Source organism: Hippocampus comes, unplaced genomic scaffold (assembly GCF_001891065.2).
Source record: "Hippocampus comes isolate QL1 unplaced genomic scaffold, H_comes_QL1_v1.1 scaffold443, whole genome shotgun sequence".
In the NCBI taxonomy this organism is placed as follows: Eukaryota; Metazoa; Chordata; class Actinopteri; order Syngnathiformes; family Syngnathidae; genus Hippocampus; species Hippocampus comes.
In genome coordinates, this window is record NW_017805111.1 from 534,785 (window position 1) to 552,925 (window position 18,141).

The 18,141-nt window shown below is 41.4% G+C and overlaps 1 protein-coding gene across 2 annotated transcripts; it reads left to right on the forward strand.

The window, feature by feature from the left end:
* The first annotated feature begins 3,589 nt into the window (after window positions 1–3,589).
* Window positions 3,590–16,760, forward strand: pgfb (placental growth factor b). Of its 2 annotated transcripts, none has more exons than XM_019865482.1 (7): window positions 3,590–4,020; window positions 12,394–12,430; window positions 13,926–14,131; window positions 14,206–14,285; window positions 15,824–15,853; window positions 15,948–16,010; window positions 16,087–16,760. In XM_019865482.1, the coding sequence occupies exons 1-7, from the start codon at window positions 3,958–3,960 to the stop codon at window positions 16,106–16,108; spliced, it is 501 nt and encodes a 166-aa protein (XP_019721041.1). In that variant the 5' UTR covers window positions 3,590–3,957; the 3' UTR covers window positions 16,109–16,760. The 2 variants fall into 2 exon arrangements, with proteins under 2 accessions (XP_019721041.1, XP_019721042.1); XM_019865483.1 differs by lacking the exon at window positions 3,590–4,020 and adding an exon at window positions 9,757–12,139.
* The last annotated feature ends 1,381 nt before the right edge of the window (window positions 16,761–18,141 follow it).

Sequence of the window (18,141 nt, forward strand, 5' to 3'; positions counted from 1 at the left end):
TTAAACATAATTTGAAAGAGACTGGAGATGTTAAGAAGATCTCATTTGTCTGTTTAATAGCTCTGGCCAAACCACCACTTATAGCATCAACCCGTGAACTCGCCAATGTGCTCCACATGTGGGACCTCTTAATGGAAGTTTGGAGAACATGGCCCAAGGCGTGAGTTACAACCCACTCGCCGACTGCGGGGCGTCCACGACACAGGCCCAACCGTTTTCTCCTCATGCAGAAAAAGCACACCCTTTTCACCACCGATACTGACACAGCCGGCGATAACTCACTCTCTGCACTGTTTTTACAGACTGACATGAGTGACCGCAAGTTTGTGGACGTGATGAAATGTTATCTCAAACAAACACTCAACAATTTCCTCTGAGAGCCTTTCTCCTGCTGTGGTCCAGGTGTTATATTAGCTGACAGGGCACAGTTATTTTCTGGGCTGGTATTCTGAGAAAAGATTTCGGGCTAACGTGATGTAATCTGGGCATGTCTGTTCATTGTTAATATACTGTATAGTCTAAGCAGTAAATAAAAAAAGGAATCTAGTTGATCTACTTGTGTCCTATGCTTTCGTGAAAAAGCAGAAGCCCAATTCGGGCACTCTGCAGATGAACAGACTTGAACTGTCCACTGAAGCAAAGCTTTTAGGTATTACACTTGATTGCAAGTTGACGTGGAAATGTGTGTGTTTTTAAGTCAAATGGATAGAACAGCTCAATTTTGGAAGAAACTTTTGAAAATGGCTTTTTGAATGGAGTGATTCAAAATAACATCAATACCATTTTCGGGAGAAAATAAGGAGATGCGCTTGTGTGTTCAGTGTCGGCATAATGTGGCCCCTGGACTCACATGACTTACAGTACATTGTTAATTTTTCCTTCATTCCTAAAAAATGGTTTGTTCTTTGTTTTAACTCCTCTTTGCATGTTAAGTTTTTTTTTTTTCTTCATTGTTATTGCTGGCTGGTTTAAACGGTGACCGTCTTTACTGTAAGTGAAACTTTATAAAGACATGAAGTTACTGTTTTCACAAGGCTGGTGTCCTATCTGGAAGCTCTCAACCACTGGACCATGAGTGCGGTCCGTAAATTATATTCCAAACACCAACTATGATTCCCTTCTCCAATGGGGAAAAAAATACTCATGTACCCAAAGGTTACGGATCTCTTCAATGACATGCTGCACAGCTGCATCACACTCAGTATCCGGAGATTCCTTCTCATTGAGTGACTCATTATAGCTCCTGACCAAAATACCTTCCTTGCTCACATGTTGTCTGCAAGCTTTCCCACAAGAATAAAACAATGCTCACGTGTGGAACAGGCATGCCGTGAAAACAGGATGACACCTGTCAAGCCCGGAACAAAACCAAATGTCTGGGACAAAAATACAGTAATGCAGCGTGGAAGCTCAACCGGGATCGAACGGGTTTTTTTATGAACAAGCATGTGCTAATCACCTTAGGCAACAGTAAGCAGCTTTGTATTCATGTTTGAATCACTTCCTATTTACCACCTGTTCAAAACACCGCTTGATTTTTCACAGCTTATCAATGACAGGAAAGACGGAAGTCCGGAATATTGTCATGTCCTGTTTGGGTGTCCAGGTGCTCAAACATACTGGAAGTATGGTCACTTTGAAATTTTGAATCACTGGCCCTTACTCAATGAAATAATTTTAATCAGCCAATGATCTAGACTAATGGAAACATGTATTAGCTGACAGTGTTCCCCAAATCTCTCTTCAAGCCTTCAAAGTTAGTTAACGGGATGTTTCAAAGGGGCTCTCCTCCTTTCCCTTGAGGGCCCCACAGTGCAGCACAGCAAAGGCTTTCCAAAAATGATGAATGGACATCATTAATGATGTTCGTTTGTGTAAATATTTTTGTCATGTTTTCACTTTGCAGCAAGTAAATATATTTTTATGGTGATTATTTTATTTCTATATAGTACAGGTCACGCAGGGAGCAGTTGCCTGGATGATTGTGGCTGGCGCTATGCTAACTGGGAACCAAAGACTATCCCCCCCCCATCTCAGTGAATGAACTCAAAATATTTTGGACGTTTATCACTCGTTTTGTACAAAAACAACCCCTCACTATATCTTCGAGTGTTTATAATATGGTATGCATACCGCTGTGTGTTTCCATCCTACCACACCCCAAAAAAATACTGGTGCATGTCTATAACACAATGTTCATACATTTTTGGCAAATGTTAAAATTGCAAATCGCTTGATACTTGTGTTTTCCACTGAAACTGCTTTTGCTGATTTTGTTTTTTTTATGTTGATTTTGTTTCAAACGTGCCTATGTTGTACAGTATTGCAGATTGGAAAAGAATGACAAATGGTAGAAAAAAGCTTTTCATGAAAGAAGAGAGTCTAATCTTCCATGTTTATATCGCTATAGAACACAAGGCCCATGGGCTTTCGAAGATCGGTCAAAATCGTCTGAATTGGCTGCCACACTCTGGGGCTCGGCTTTGCCTCAAATGGCTGGCTGGCATTTAATGAGCCAATACCGTCTCATGAAAATTGCACAAGTTTGTGGAATCCTGCAAACCTTTCCCAAGACTTCATCCAAGCACCTCTTTGTTTCCAAGCACGTGGTTACGACAAACTGGAAGAGGGTAGTCGTGAGCTTTTGTCATCAGCGGCCAGCACAGTGACTTGTATATGCCATCACTCTGGCCAGTTTGGCTTGATGTCACTCGATATTTATAGTGCAAACAGCGCGAGTGGTCTTTCTAGATCCTATCAGTAAGTGCACCTTTGAAAACACAGATAGATCACCAAGTAGGAGTCTCTGTCCTCTGAGCTAACGCAGCCTGAAGGGAAGAGGCAGCAGACGGAGGAAGAGCTCTTTTTCTGCACAATTTTTCAATGTACTGCACAAGTCAAAGTGAGCAGCCATACAGTGGATAATTGGGTTGAGTTCAAAAAAAAAAAAAAAATCTGAGTCCAATTCCACTCTGACTTATGAAGTGCCTCCATCGCGGCCTTGCGGAGGAACAGCTGAGGAAGAGGCAAACTTTGCAACGTAATTAGAGAAAATGGTCTTTCCTCGTTTGCCCATTGTTTTACTTGCAGCTCCTGTGGCCGCTTTGAATATGTGAGATGTTTAGAGAGTGTGATCTGTACAATAACACAAGACGCTGGAGCTATTCGGCCCCGTTGAAGGAATGCCTGGAAGTCCACAAGGAATCCTTTTCGTTCCAAGGTTTGTGCAAACAGAGAAGATTAACTCGATGTGTCAACAGTAATGGAATCTCCCCTTTTTTTCTGTCTCTGCAGCCCAAAATCACTGTGCATCCCGGAGCCACGGGTCACTGGCGAGGCTCTCTAAATGTTTACCTGCACCCCCCCTGGAGTGGCTCTTAAACAGGCACTCAACGTAGTCAGCCGGCCGGCGTAAATCACCTGCTGTGTAGTCTAGAAATCAGGAATAAAGAATCCTCAACCGCAGCATCGGATATGTTTCCATAGCTCATCATGTGGTGGCTTGGTTGGGGCTTTAAAAGACAGCAGAAGTGGAGGAGGAGGGCGAGAAGGAGGAGGAGGAGGAGGAGGAGGAGGTGGTGGTCAAGGAAAGGGGAGTGGACAGAAATGGTCAGTCGTGAAAAAGGTAGTGAGGACCAATTAAAGCCATGCGTTTCGTTCTGTGGCAGGACTGCAACTTCAAGGCGTTTTGACTAATCTTCGGACAATTCATTAATTATCATACTATCGTCATTGATTATGATTTGTCAAAACGAATCACTGCGCGGATCTACTCTTGAAACACTGCACTTCCCTTTTTAGGACCTTTATTCAATTTGCGCGTAGCATCTGAGTAACGGTGCCGAATTTCACTTGGATGAGTCAGAACTTTTCCCGTTCAGCGTCCCAGAACTTTGTTTGCTTTGGATTGACTCCCCCTTGCTTTTGACGTGGATCCATCATCGTTAGGACCCGAACATGAAACTGGGCTTGGTGGTCGAGGCTGCGGTGGCTCTTTATCTCTTGTTCGCACCTGCACAGGTAAAAACCAACGCGTTCTACTTCGTTCCGCTTGCTAAGTGGTTGCGAAGCAAAATGTCGAGGCTTTCACATATTCCGACGATGACATTCGTAAAGGAAAAACAGCTGTTGAGTTATGCCCCCTTGATTGAACATTAAAGTTTATGCGTGTCAGTAAGTAAGGCTGCTAGCAGAACATAAAGTAACCGGCTCGAATTCTGCAACAGTTTATGAATACAAACGAATCAAAATGGCCTTTTTATAAGATTTAATTTCCGCAGAGTCCGACGTATTCTTTCATCAGGCAATGCTATTTGGAAATGTAGAATTTTAACCACAGAATTACTGCATGTATGATAAATGTGACACTAACAATACTATAGTTTATATTTTTTTACTTTCCAAATGTGTAGATGAATTATCCATAATTATTTCTTTGTAGCGTGTATCACATTGTTTTTATTTATATCATTACCATTTAACATGGCTGGAAGAGATCAGAGGAATCTCCCACTCATAGTGACTTGTGTTGCAGCCATCTACAGTATTTCGACAGTAAATGAGGGCGAGTGCCAACGTTTTCTTTACTATAGTTTCCTTGCACGAAGAAGTGTTGGAGCATTTGCAATCTGACACGAGTTTTTCTTTTGCTGCACCTGCGGCTGCACCCTTGCTGCTATCATCACGAGCAGAATTGTCTACATCACTAACACATGTGCAAGGAAAATCAATTGAGGGCCAGTTTTCTTCTCACGTTTTGCATGTCTTTCAAAACATGAAAGACATGCAAAACAATCACAATTGGGTTGAAGTCATGCTTTTCCTGTAGGCACTTTTTGTCATGGGGGTGGGAGTGAGAGGTAGTCACAATGTGTCAGAGCTGGCTTGCACCGAAAGTGAGTGGTCTTCAAAGGGGCTCAATGGAGAAATGTATAGTACATTGAACGACTGATTCAAACTCACCTCTTAAGAAATAGTGAGGCTGTAACTGGCCTGGGAGAGAGTGGGAGTAGAATCAGCACCTCACCACTAATCCTGATAATCAGCTCATGGCATGCTTGCAGTCAAAACACAAGTGACAAAATCCAGGGCCTTCAGAATGTAACAGATTAAAAGGGCCGCCAACTACGATGATTGACAGCAAATATAAAACGGTTCAACGTCTTGCAAGGCTCAAACTGAGAGAGTGCTTGTTATTTTTTCACTCAAACGTCTTCTTTTTTTCATAACTCACACAAGTCACAGTTGCTGTGATCCTTTGATTTTTTCCCCCTTTTTTTTAATACTCATTGTCATCATACAATTGTTGAGAGACAGATTACTGTACAATAACTGTATGTAGGGACGATACAACAAAATGAAAATCTTTTTCTTTTTTTTTTTTTCTAGCAAGACCAATGTCACGAACAATAGCTGGATAAAGGAATTTAACAGTGTTTGGATGTTGTCAATATGGTAAGAATTAAGAAAGTTATGACATTTTAAAGGCTTCAGAAAGCAGACAATGAATGTCAGTAACTTTTTCCATTGTTACAATGGAATGGCCTGTGACTAAGTGTGTGACTGTTTCGGGACAAGTAAGAGCAAAGAGAAGCATTTGAAGTCGAGATAAGCGTAGGGGGACGACTACTTGTGCCATAAAAGCCATTTCTGCAGTGCGGCCTAAGTCTGGCTGTTGTTTCTTTGGCTACCAGAGATTCCCACACCACTGCTGGCCGTCTAGTTTATCCCGGTGGACGGCTCCCCTGCGTCTATCCCCATTCAGGGTTAGGCGACAAAATTCTTACCATAGTGTATAATTTTCTTTAGGGAGTACAAATCAGACCTGTGCAACATGATCACACAAAAATGTCCTCATAAAAAAATGGCGGCAATGAGTCAGTTGTCACATACCTACTAATGTGCCATCAGTTATTGAAAAACATAATGTTTGTGTTCAATGTGGGTAGCAATGTCCACCGGATCCAAAAGATGCTGTTCTTCCTTCGCAGAACGTGATTGATATTCAAAAAAGAACGGCAGATTCAATTGCAAGACATGACTGCAATGTCCGATATTGCCAATGGCCTGTGAGCCCTGTGAACTCTGCCTAGCAACAAAAGGCCAAGAAAACATCATCACCATCAATTGTTAAGTAGTTTGATTGTGACATTTGAATAATTTGTGTTCTTTGCACATTTTAAATAGCATGAAGAGAGAGCGTGACATTGCGTTCAATATTTAACCATTATTACTCATCTAAAAAAATCCCACTGACTGTCAAAACAAATCAAAAGACACAGCTGATATAATTAATATACGTGTAAATCCACATTTGATTTTGAAACTAATTGAAATCGCAAGCTCCCAAAGCACAGGTGCTTCCTTTCCACAGAACAATGCTTGAGTTGGACTGTCAACATTGCACGCATGACTGCATTTGCAAAGATTTTGTTTTTCCTCCATCTTGTTTATACTTGGTCAAGTGTATGACATCACATTTGCACACTTTGCAGTGCAGTCCTTGGGCATCAGCAGCTTTCTAAACATCTGCATAAACGTTACATCTCTGCTACCATCTCGTTTTCTTCTTGCATACGTCCGGCCGAGATGTTTACAGCCTGACCTACAAGTCGAAAGGAGTGTCAATGTTGTGGTATTTCTCTCCAGTTGTAATGTCCCGGCCCTAGGGACGGTCGCAATCAGGAAATATGGATTTCTACTTCCTCCGGCAGAGAAGATGGAGCGGTGGCGCTTGGGGCAGCCGTCTACTCAGCAGTCTTTAATCTCCCATCTGGATGCAATTTGCTATGGTTTACACTGGGAGAGCAGCGTTTACTGTAATGGAGACCACAATTACCACCGCTCAGTGTTATCTCGAGACCTGTCGTGTGTGTGTGTGTGTGTGTGTGTGTGTGTGTGTGTGTGTGTGTGTGTGTGTGTGTGTGTGTGTGTGTGTGTGTGTGTGTGTGTGTAATCTCCCATCTGGATGCAATTTGCTATGGTTTACACTGGGAGAGCAGCGTTTACTGTAATGGAGACCACAATTACCACCGCTCAGTGTTATCTCGAGACCTGTCGTGTGTGTGTGTGTGTGTGTGTGTGTGTGTGTGTGTGTGTGTGTGTGTCAATCGGACAGTGTGTTGTGCTTTGGTCTCTGTCGAACATCTGTAGATGAATTAATTGACTTGTCTTGAGAAAACTGTGTTTTTTAACTATTTAAAGTATATGGACTTTACCTCTCTTTGTGTATCCCTATTCCACTATCTCTGATGACCTTTAAAGCAACTCAAGGAAAATTATTGTTCTTGAATCAGTGTTGCAAATTCCTCACATTTATTTGAAGATATGAAGTTATAATGGACAATATGTAGTGTTCCCATATGTAATCAGTGGCCTGACGTGTTTAGCTTTTTAACCATGTCTTTATTGGTTGACAAAATAACTGTCTTGCAGTATTTGTGTTTTTAGAGTAGTGTCAAAATGAGCTGTAACATACTGATTCTCATTTTGGGTGGGTGGTGAACAGCTAACAGCTAGCAAAAAATACTGCTTGTGCGGTATTCATTACCCTCATGGAACTTATTGGGTAAATGAAATGGAGTGTACAATGTTCCCTGACATATTCACAATTCACGACTTGTGGATTCACCTCTATTTGCCGTTGATTCATTATTTCTAGTTTGAAGTCGAATGTTGACTCAATGTGCATATGAAAGCTTCCTTTGCCCTAAATCACTTGAGGCATTGTTTTGGCACATTGAGCGTATGCTCTGCTCAAGTTAGCTGCGCTGCAGTGTAACCACAAAGCGTGACACGACCACCCGAGAGATCCCACTGGTCACTGTCAGACTTGTAATGGTGCTGCTGTCGCTGTGGGTGCCCCCACTTTGTGTACACACAACAGAAACCGCTGTCCTTTTCCAGTTTGCGGCGAGTGGATATACAGTCGATCGCCCGCCGCCCCTGCGAGAGCCTTTAGATTTAATGTTATGGTCATGGTGTCGATCATGTGGCATCTGCTTCGCGCGGGGTGAGGGATGGGATGAGTGAGGAGGGGCGCAGAGCTCTGTTTCTCACTCATCTAACTGCTGCTCTGTTTGTGTTCACTTGTTCTGGTTTAGTGCTTCTCCTCCTGTGTGGTCTGATGAGTTAAAGACTCAAGACGGTCTGAAAGTAACCCAGTGCGCTCCCTGGCCTTTGGGGTTTTAAAAGAGCTCAGTCCAAAGAATCACAATGTTAGTCGTGTTGGTTTGATTGAAATATTCTTGTCATTTTGTGTCAAAATTGTTTCGCAGAAATTGTTTAATTCATATTTACTTGCAAATTAATTTTATTTGCTCAATTGTTTTATTTGTAGTAGAAATGTGTTTAGTTGGCCACCCGGAAGACAGTACCACTTTACTTGCTTTATATCTTCACAAGCTTGAGAAATGTTTGATGAATGAAGGTGTTCCCTGATGCATCATCATCATTCTTGGCGAAGTCATCCCACTCTAAGTAGGTGCCAATTTGACGACTTCTTGTCGCTATCCTAATAATGAATTCCATTGAGCCGGACTTATTGTTCAATTCGTTTTTGATTTCTCAAGCTTGTAGAATCTTTCATGACTGTCCAGCTGGCCACAATCTAGAAAATAGAGAAGAAAGTTGTTTTAGTTCAACAATGTGGGACTGGAGAGTAATGAGCCGCTGTACTTGGCCAAGAGTCGTCTAGGGTTGCACTGACGTTACTGCGATGGACAGAGCACAGTCCCAGTGATGCAAGATTGCCTCAGTTTCTCATCTGAGACCAAGAAATAGTGTAGGCCCTTAACTCCAAGCCTTCTTTGGCTTCTCGTGCTGTAACTTGATGGGTATGTCTGCTCTTGTTATTTGTGATGGACCTTCTCTGCAAACTCGTGCGTCTGCTACATTGGAGCTGACAAACACAAAGTCTGAGACCACATGTGGGAAGGAAAATGGAGTCAGATGGTCCAGAAGTGTTCTGAGAGATCACAGCTGTGATTATTTCACTTTGACATAAAATGTCATTTGTCTATGACAGATTTATTGTTGAAGTCTCAATTTATTACCCAGTGATTGCTCCCTTTTTAGAGTGATTTCATCAAATGCTTTTTGAAAAGATAGATTCCTTTAATTATCTGACTTAGAATTATAGTAAACTGTTTTGGTAACATGTTGAGAATTTTTGCATACCAATTTTTTCAAATCTAATATCCTTTTTCAATCACAGAAAATGAACATAATTTCATTTGGGGTTACCCAAATGAGCAGAAACTGATCTTTATGTAACAGCTGAAAAGCCCCAAACCTATGACATGACTCAACTTATTTCTACTTTATTTTTGGAGCACTTGGAAAAACAGCCACAGTGTACATTAAGAAAAAATCTGACATACAAAGACAGTTAGGAATAACATAAAAACCCTAAACACAATATAAACCAAAACAATGCAGAGTCTTATGCTGAGTCAAGAAAACCAAACTCAAAGCGTTTTTTGTTTTTTTGAGCAGTATCTATTTTAAAACGAATTTGACAGACTGAGACTGACAGTGAAAGGAGGCTCGAATTGGATTGGAGTTACGTGTTCCCTCTTACGAGTTTAAATTAGGAGGAGAGCTGCAGCATTTTGGACCTACTGGAGACAATTGAGGGAGGACTGGCTGACACGTAAAGTGCACTACTGTACTGTATTCTTGCCGAGATGTAATGAAGTGCTTTTGTGAAAGGAGGAACTTTATTTTAGCCTACGATTTAAAAAAAAAAAAAAAAAAGATGGATTGAACAATAGCACCAATTTGATGGAACAATTTCAAATCGCTGTCCGATTTAAAACCCAAACTTGCCAGTGGGCCCAAGACAACCGGGTGAAGTGTACAAGAGCAACTGGGACCAAAATGCCATAAATTCTGTCTTTTTCATTGAACATCAAGAAGTTTAATGCCATCCGGGTTTTGATATCATCCAGACAAAACAACAGTAGCCTTAAGAAGAAACGCGAAACTGTTCAAATGCTGGAAAAAAAAAAAATTCTTGTATTAAAATCGACGAAACCAAACTATGGCTTTGCAGTCAAAATGGAGGTTCCCGAAACTGTCCTATCCTTTGCATGTAAACGATTGCCTGTTAAAATAGGAGGCAAGGCAGATTTATTTATGTTGTGCATTTTATGTGCCAGATAATTTGGTGTGTTTCAAGTAAGAGTACAACATTTAAAGGTGTTCACAGACAAAGGAGTTGGCCATTTATAAGCCAAGTAAAGAAATAAAAGGAGGACACGCGCAGTCGCGCATGTAAACGGCTTCTCCAACATCATTTGCGCACTAATTTCTGTTACACAGTACTGTTTCATGAAGCCTGACTCAGTTTTACCCATTGTGGTTTTTAGTGGTCAGGTTTCCACGTCAGAATCGTATTGTGAAACGCTGCTGAAACCACAACAACCACACTGACGACATCAGTTAGAATGTGTCATGCTCACAACGACAACGGCAAGGAGAACAAGAGTCTCCTATATTCATTTAACAGCGTGAGGCTGTTTAGCGAGCTGCTGCAGCAAAGTAGAGACTACACAGCCACAGATTAAGCTAATGTTAGTATCTGTATTTATTTCATATGATCCAACTTGTATTTTCCTGTGTGCAAGCACAAGCGATCAATAAGTCATAAATCAGATTGCAACATGCCAACAAATCGGTGGCTTCAGCACAGCAACTTTTCATGTTTCCTGAAACAATGATATGCTACCACGTGGGCTGCGCTTATTTAGACCTGGTATAAATACAGAAAGCAAATATACGGTATAACAGTATAAAAATAGAGTTTAGAGACTGACTGATATGATGCAGGTATATTTTTTTAAAATTGTATCCTTTGCGATTTGAAAACTACAAAGCAATGTCCATTTGAATAATTGTTCAGCTCTATTGTCTGGTTTTGCAAAGATCACCCAGATGTTTTGCATAATGAAGAAAGCGGTGATACAAAATGATTTTTTTTTTTCAAGTTCAAGTGGAAGCCTTTAAAGACAGATCATTCATTTTTCAGGTCAGAAAGTTAAAAATGTTGGCCCGATAGTGGAAGATAGCCGTGATGAGCATTGGAACCTCCCTAAGACACTCCTTAAGAAGGCTCATAGTGGAGCGACGCAAGCAACCAAGGAAATCAGCAAGTGCTCAAACCTGTTTTTTTACTCATGAACTTCTCCCACTCACAGTTAGTCAAATACAGTAAATGCTGTAAGGAGGACAGAAATGTCGACGTGACGCTCCTCATGCAACTTTCTTTTTGTGGGCAGCTGCAATAGGTGCCAAAGAAGCTTCCTCGTCATGTCAAGCCCCAACCCATGACCAAGCTCGGAAAATTCTCCCCACCGCACCTCATTCGGAACAGCCGCTGTGGAGCGGAGCCAAAAAGTCCTTGTGATGTGAAACAGTCTCGCCCAAATCTCATGAAAACTGTCAGATAAGAGCGAGCAGATCATATGCTAATGAACTCTGGAAAAGGATTTCTGTTCTCAGCCTGGCACCGGAGAGTGCCAGAGGACGTTAACTGAAGCTGAACTGTGACTGTGGAACTCTCAGTCAGTCCCAATGACGACTGTTCATTTTAAGCTGCATGATCAAGCAGAGATACTTTAGCTGCTCCTTCACAACAGGGAGGCCTGAGACTAAGTGGTTGCCTGGAAATTCTTGTAGACCTCTAACATAATGTCTGTCACAGATGAGTTGTCGATAAACTGATTTGCCTGTTCCTCATCACAAATACAAGACACTGTCTTCACTTTAATGGGGGGACTTGGGGGGGGCTGTCAAGTCCTTTCCTGTGAAGGACAGTGTTATGGCAGCAGGACATTCCTCTTTAATCGCATTGTCTGAGGAAAATGTGTTGTGCTGGCAGATGCTATCCTCGCACTAATTTTGCTTCATAACAGGAAGAGGATGCATTTTGGACATGTCAAAAGCAGCAGCATCGCGGAAATTCATGGTCTGTCTGGTCATTGTTATATAACTTGCTCAGTAGTAATTGTGTTAGTGTGCCTTTACAGTAAAGCACGGAAAAAAAAGAAAAGCGAAAGCAGGTGAGCAAGTCCAGAAACCCTGCATGAGAGTCGATTTTATCCAGAGGGGATTTCTCTTCCCCAGATGGTGTCAGCCAGTGCATCTGTGTTTTCAAAAGCAAATTTGTTTATCATCTGATGCTGGGAACATACATGGGGTGGACCATGAATGTCAAGTTAAAAAAAAAAAAAAAAAAAAAAAAGAAAAAGGAGGAACCTGATCGTACAATATTGTTGTTGTTTTTTTCATCGGACAGAAATTTGCCAAGTTATTTCACATTAATATACTTGAACTGAGTGTTAAACAGTCTTTTGAAATGTATTTTATATCAATATTCATTCTCTTCCTCAGAGTCTACCCACAACGAGCCTAAACAGCACAATGCGCGGTGAGTATTTTGGGTTGCTTTAAATACACACTAAGTGAAATATTTTCCCATGTTATCAAAAGTTAGTCAATTTAATAGTTGGTATACGGGAAGAATATATTGTTAATCGAACTTTAGTTTCATGTACTAACTGTGCATGCTGGCAATTATGTATTAAAAAAAAAAAAAAGACATCCAGTGGCCCAGGCATTAGAGTTGGACAAATAAAACGAACCTCTGATACCCTATTTCCTTTCTTTTATGTTAAGGAAATCATTTTAAATTATTTTAAAAGTGTTGCCTAGAGGCCTTCCTCGATGCGAGATCATCTTGGTTGTCCTTGTATGATACCTGCTCCCCGTGGTTAATGCTTATGATGCCGAAGCCAGTTAAACATTACTGGGACATGGTTGCCCTCAAGTGGGTTTATATTGATTTCGAAAATTAAATGTAGCTTTGGGGTTGGAGCGAAATGGTCAGCCCCGTAGTGGTGCCTGAGAGGGACATAATAACCTCGACAAAATCTGTGACATTTGAAGAAAGTCTGTGGCCAACATCATGCCCTGACCTTAACCCTGTTGAGTACCCATGGTGGCATCCTAAAAGCAAAGATCTACCATTTGAGGGGGAATGGCAATATAACTGCCAATAGCAATTTTTGGACCCTTAAATGTGATGCAGGCAGACAGTCCATGGAATAAAATTTCAAACCAAAGTTAATTGTCGATTCATCGAAGGAAATTATTCACTGTCCGTTGCAATTTTATTTAGGAAAATGAAGAAAAACAGCATTAGCTTGATCATTTGGGTTACAGTGTAAAGTTCATGCCGCCATCATCTCTGGATGCTTCCCCAGCCTTCCCCTCCCCCACGTCTGCTTTTATAAACAGCTGTTGCAGTGTCAGGCTCGGTTCTGTAACCTCGGAGGTCAAGGCAGTCCCAGAGGTGCCTGCGGGGCAGCACGGCTCCAGCGGGGGCTCTGTTCATCGCCATATTTCCCATGTTTATTTTCGCTCCCTCCCCTGTTTGGTTAACTGTAGTTGACCCCGTTCCTCTCCCTGTGACTTTGCAACTGGGACACTTTTACACACTTATACCCCATGGGACCGCTTACTGTACATTATGTAAATTTCTGGATACTTGACATGTCATTAACTGTAATTATAGTAAACCTAAAAAGATAAGTATATTGCAGTCAACCTTGAGATGGATGTTAAAATGCAGTATAACCTGATAACTGGTTCTAGATGGCCACAACGCATTCAACCAGGGATCCTCTAATGTTGTATGATACATAATTGCATACCATATTTCCTCAGAAAAAATAAAGGACTCGCGCCACCGAATAACTTTGCACATATACTTTGTGGCAACATCATTGTGAGACTGAGATGGCAAGGGTAGACATACAGTAATTTAAGAATAGCACATGATAGTTCCACTGTAAATGTTATCATATTAACAGAAGCGGACTTCCATCTTTTAATCTTCTCATTGTTTGTAATTGTGCGAGCAGCACCCGCCGTGTTGTTGTTCCAAGACGTGTGGGCTCGGAGCCTATGTCGAACCATCGAGAAGCTGGTGGAGGTGGTGCAGGAGTACCCGTCAGAGGTGGAGCACATCTACAGCCCTGCTTGTGTGCCTCTGGTGAGGTGTGCGGGCTGCTGTGGCGATGAGAAGCTCGAGTGCCACCCCACCATCACAACTAACATCACAATGCAGGTAAGACTTCAGCTTGACAAAGAATGTTAGACTTCATCTTTATTCCTCATTGCCACCCTTTGTTTCTTCTTCAGCTGCTGAAAATAAGGCCAGCAGAGCTTGGAGAGGAATATGTTGAAATGACCTTTGTGGAGCATCAGACATGTGAATGTAGGTAAGAAAAAAAAAACACAAGATCATATGTACAGTATCTGTCCCTCTCTCAATTACAAAAAAATATATATATACTCTTTGGCCACATCATCAGGCACACTTACACGCTAATGTGATCCTTTGAAAGCTGCATTAAACATCTGCCTTTATAATACAACCGAAATGCTTTGATTGGCGGTGTCAAATACAGCACAATAATTACTGTTGTTATAGTTTGCCGTGGTCGACTGGCTCGCTCGTCGGTCTCACAGTGCAGAGGTGCAGGGTTTGATTCCGGCTCTGGCCTTCCTGTGTGGAGTTTGCATGTTCTCCCGTTGCCTGTGTAGGTTTTCTCCGGGTACTTCAGATTCCTCCCACATTCCAAAAACACGCATGACAGGCTGATTGAACGCTCAAAATTGTCCCGAGGTGTGAGCGCGAGTGCGGATGGTTGTTCATCTATGTGTGCCCTGTGATTGGCTGACACCCAGTTCAGGGTGTCCCCCACCGACTGCCCAAAGACAGCTGGCATAGGCACCAGCACGCCCCGCAACCCTTGAGAGGATAAGCGGATCAGTAAATGGATGGATGGATGGATAGTTTACTGTGGCGTAGAGCTGCATGACATCATATTGACAGTAGTTTTTAAGACAGTATTTTATCTCTTATTGAATGAAATTTGGTGACCAACAGCTCTGATGATGCATTGCAGTTTCCTGTAGACAGAACAATAATAATAAAACTAATGTTACTATAATAATAATAATCATACATATCTGGAGGCACTTTCCAAGTAGCCTAAGGTCACCATACCGAAAATAAAAGCATAAATGATCAATAACGTCCAATACAAAATATGAACATAAAAACAAGTGAAATGCAGGCTATCATAAACATATTGTCAAATATCTCAGTGCGTATTATCCATCCACTTCCTATCAAGCTTGTTCTCATTAAGGTCAGGGGTGAGGTGGAGCCATTTCCGGCAGACTTTGGGTGAGAGACTGCCTACACCCTGGACTGGTCGCCAGCTAATCAAAGGGCACATATCGACAAATAACCATTCACACTCATATTCACATCTCCACACGGTCTTCAATGAACCAAATGTGCATGTTTTTGAAATGTGGGATGAATGGATGACATGTTAAGTCCACACAGGATTGCCTGTGCTGAGATTTGAACGCAGCAAGACAACCAAAAATCCACCCGTGTTGTCCACTGCAAACTATGGTTCTGAAAATATTGTTAAAATAAAATGTCTCGGTCAAGTTAGAAAAATAAGAATCCTTGAATTTTGGATTCAGTTATTATATTAGATCTCATTATGCAAGTGTGGCTAGTGTGTATGTTTAATAATAAACGTGTTAAAATATATTCTTTGAGAAAATGTCTCGGTCAAGTTAGAAAAATAATAATAAGAATCCTTGAATTTTGGATTCAGTTGTTGTATTAGATCTCATTATGCAAGTGTGGCTAGTGTGTGTGTTTAATAATAAACGTGTTAAAATATATTCTTTGATGTTTTGCCTTCATACTATGTTGACTTTTGTTCCCCAGAGTCAAAAAACCTGTTGGGAAGGTTGAAAGGTAATATAATAAATACTGTTAAAACATTTTTTGAAGAAAAATGTATTTTACTTTAGAGAGGTTTCAAACGATATTTTGTCTTTGCATCTTGTAGGAAAAGGCAAAGAGGTAAAGGACGGAGGCGAAAGGAGAAGCAAAAAACAAAAGACTGTGACAGGTGAAGGCCCAAAACAACAGAAACAATTCTAATGGCCGAGCACCGAAACGACTCTGTGTCATGTCTTGTCGTTCAGGTGCCAGATCCCTCGAAGGTAACTGCAGCAGCCAGCCAAAGTCTTGCTGCAGTGTGGCTCGCTAATTATTTCCAGCCCATTGACAGCATCAAGCGTCTCTTTTCGCTCTCTTTCAACACTGAGTGTACAGCAGGAGACTCCAAACAGCTGGGTTGTGAAGACATGCCCACCTGGTGATGAGCAAAGCGTTTGTGATGACAGAAAATGTGCTTTCGTTGCTGGAAAGCTTGCCGTGACACTGTTGATAAAAAGGACACACACCTGGGAGCCAAGTGCAATGTAGGAACAAACAGACTGATTACACTTGTTATCACTGTATCAGGTATGGTCATTGTTACATTTCTTTGGTATTTAAAGTTTGTTACTTGTGTTTAATATCTATATTTATTGACAGAAACGCCAGAATAAAAATGGACCAAAAATATGGTTTGTCCAAATTTGTCTTGACTCAAAACTGTGTTCCAAGTAAAATGTCTCCCTCCAGTGTCTGTAAGAACAAACAGTGCTGATGAGCGAGATGGACTCTCATGACTCACGGTCATGCTCTACGTCACATGACTGGACACTGAACATTTTATTTTTAATTCTGACCTAAATGATAAATGTTTATCAATGAAACAAACCGATGTTCCAACACCATTTTGCATAAATAAACGTGATTTGTGAAATTGTAATTGTTGTTGCTTTTTTTGTTTGTTTGTTTGTTTGTTTTTTGGGGGGGGGCGTTCCCATAAGCACGACTCTCCATAATTACATGCAACTGTGTGGTTTGGCTGTACAGTGAAACTCCTCTAGAACGAAACCTACATGGGCGAAAATACCCCCTTATGTGAAAAAATCTTCATGCATTAACACAATTCCCATTCTCCTGCCCCCCATACGACGAAAGCCCCCCTGTTGCGTTATACGAAATCATTTTTTCTGCTCCAGCCTCGCGAAGACATTCACTACAACGAAGTCTTATCCAACAGCGACCTCTACTGCTTCGTTCGAAAAAAGGCAACAGCAACCACCACACTGGTTTACATAGTGAACGATGTTTATTTCGGTCACAGCTGCGAGTTTCCTGGACTCGCCATACTCATAGCTGCTTCTGCCTTTGGCTTACCGAGCATCGTCTTGGCCTCCGATTGGCCAAGAGGGACCTCACTGTCTATGTGTGTAGATACTGAAGCTAGATCCGTAGCATCCGATTAGCTGCTCAGAGTATATTGCTTATGGCTCGACGGACGAACGTTTCCTCGAATGCTTTACTTGTTATCATGCTAAAAACACCCACAGGACGCTTCGTAGTCCTCGATGGCCATAGTTAGCTCTCGAAGGCTAGCTAACTGGAGCGCTTCTCTCTCATTAGCGCTCCAGTTAGCGTACGGACATTCAAATAAACGAACGTTTCCTCGAATGCTTTACTTGTTATCATGCTAAAAACACCCACGGTGCATTGCTAAAATGGCTACAAAAGGGACCTTTAGATGTCAAACAGCTAAGACAAGAAGAGCTCTGATGCGACGTAAGTATTTGGCAGAGGAAGAGAGGGTAAAAGTGATGAAAATGAAAGACGCAGCAAGCAAAATAAAAGACATTATCCAAGAAATTGATGTAAGTGAAAGTGAATGCTGATAATAAATTTCACAATTTCTTTCCCTTTTTTTCTTTCTACACTGACAATATGAAGTGTCAAATAAGTGTGTGCTCATACTTATGCACTATTGGAATAAAAATAGAGTACACATACGTTTGTGTGTGTGTGGGTGTGTGTGGGTGGGTGTGTGTGTGCTTACATCTGAGATCAAATTTGCTACAGTGAAAAACCCCCTGTTGTGAAAAATTTGCTGCAAACATGATTTCGTTGTAGAGGAGTTTCACTGTACTGTATAACATTTGCTTGTACCTTCACAAGACACTCTGTTGAGTAATTCAATCTAATTTATCGTGATTTAATGCAGGATTCACCAGTTAAGATTAAATATTGATTATTCATGATTGATGGTTTTTTTAAATCATTGTGGTCTTACTTTGCAGCGTTTTTATAACAGAAAATCGTAGTGATCGAGC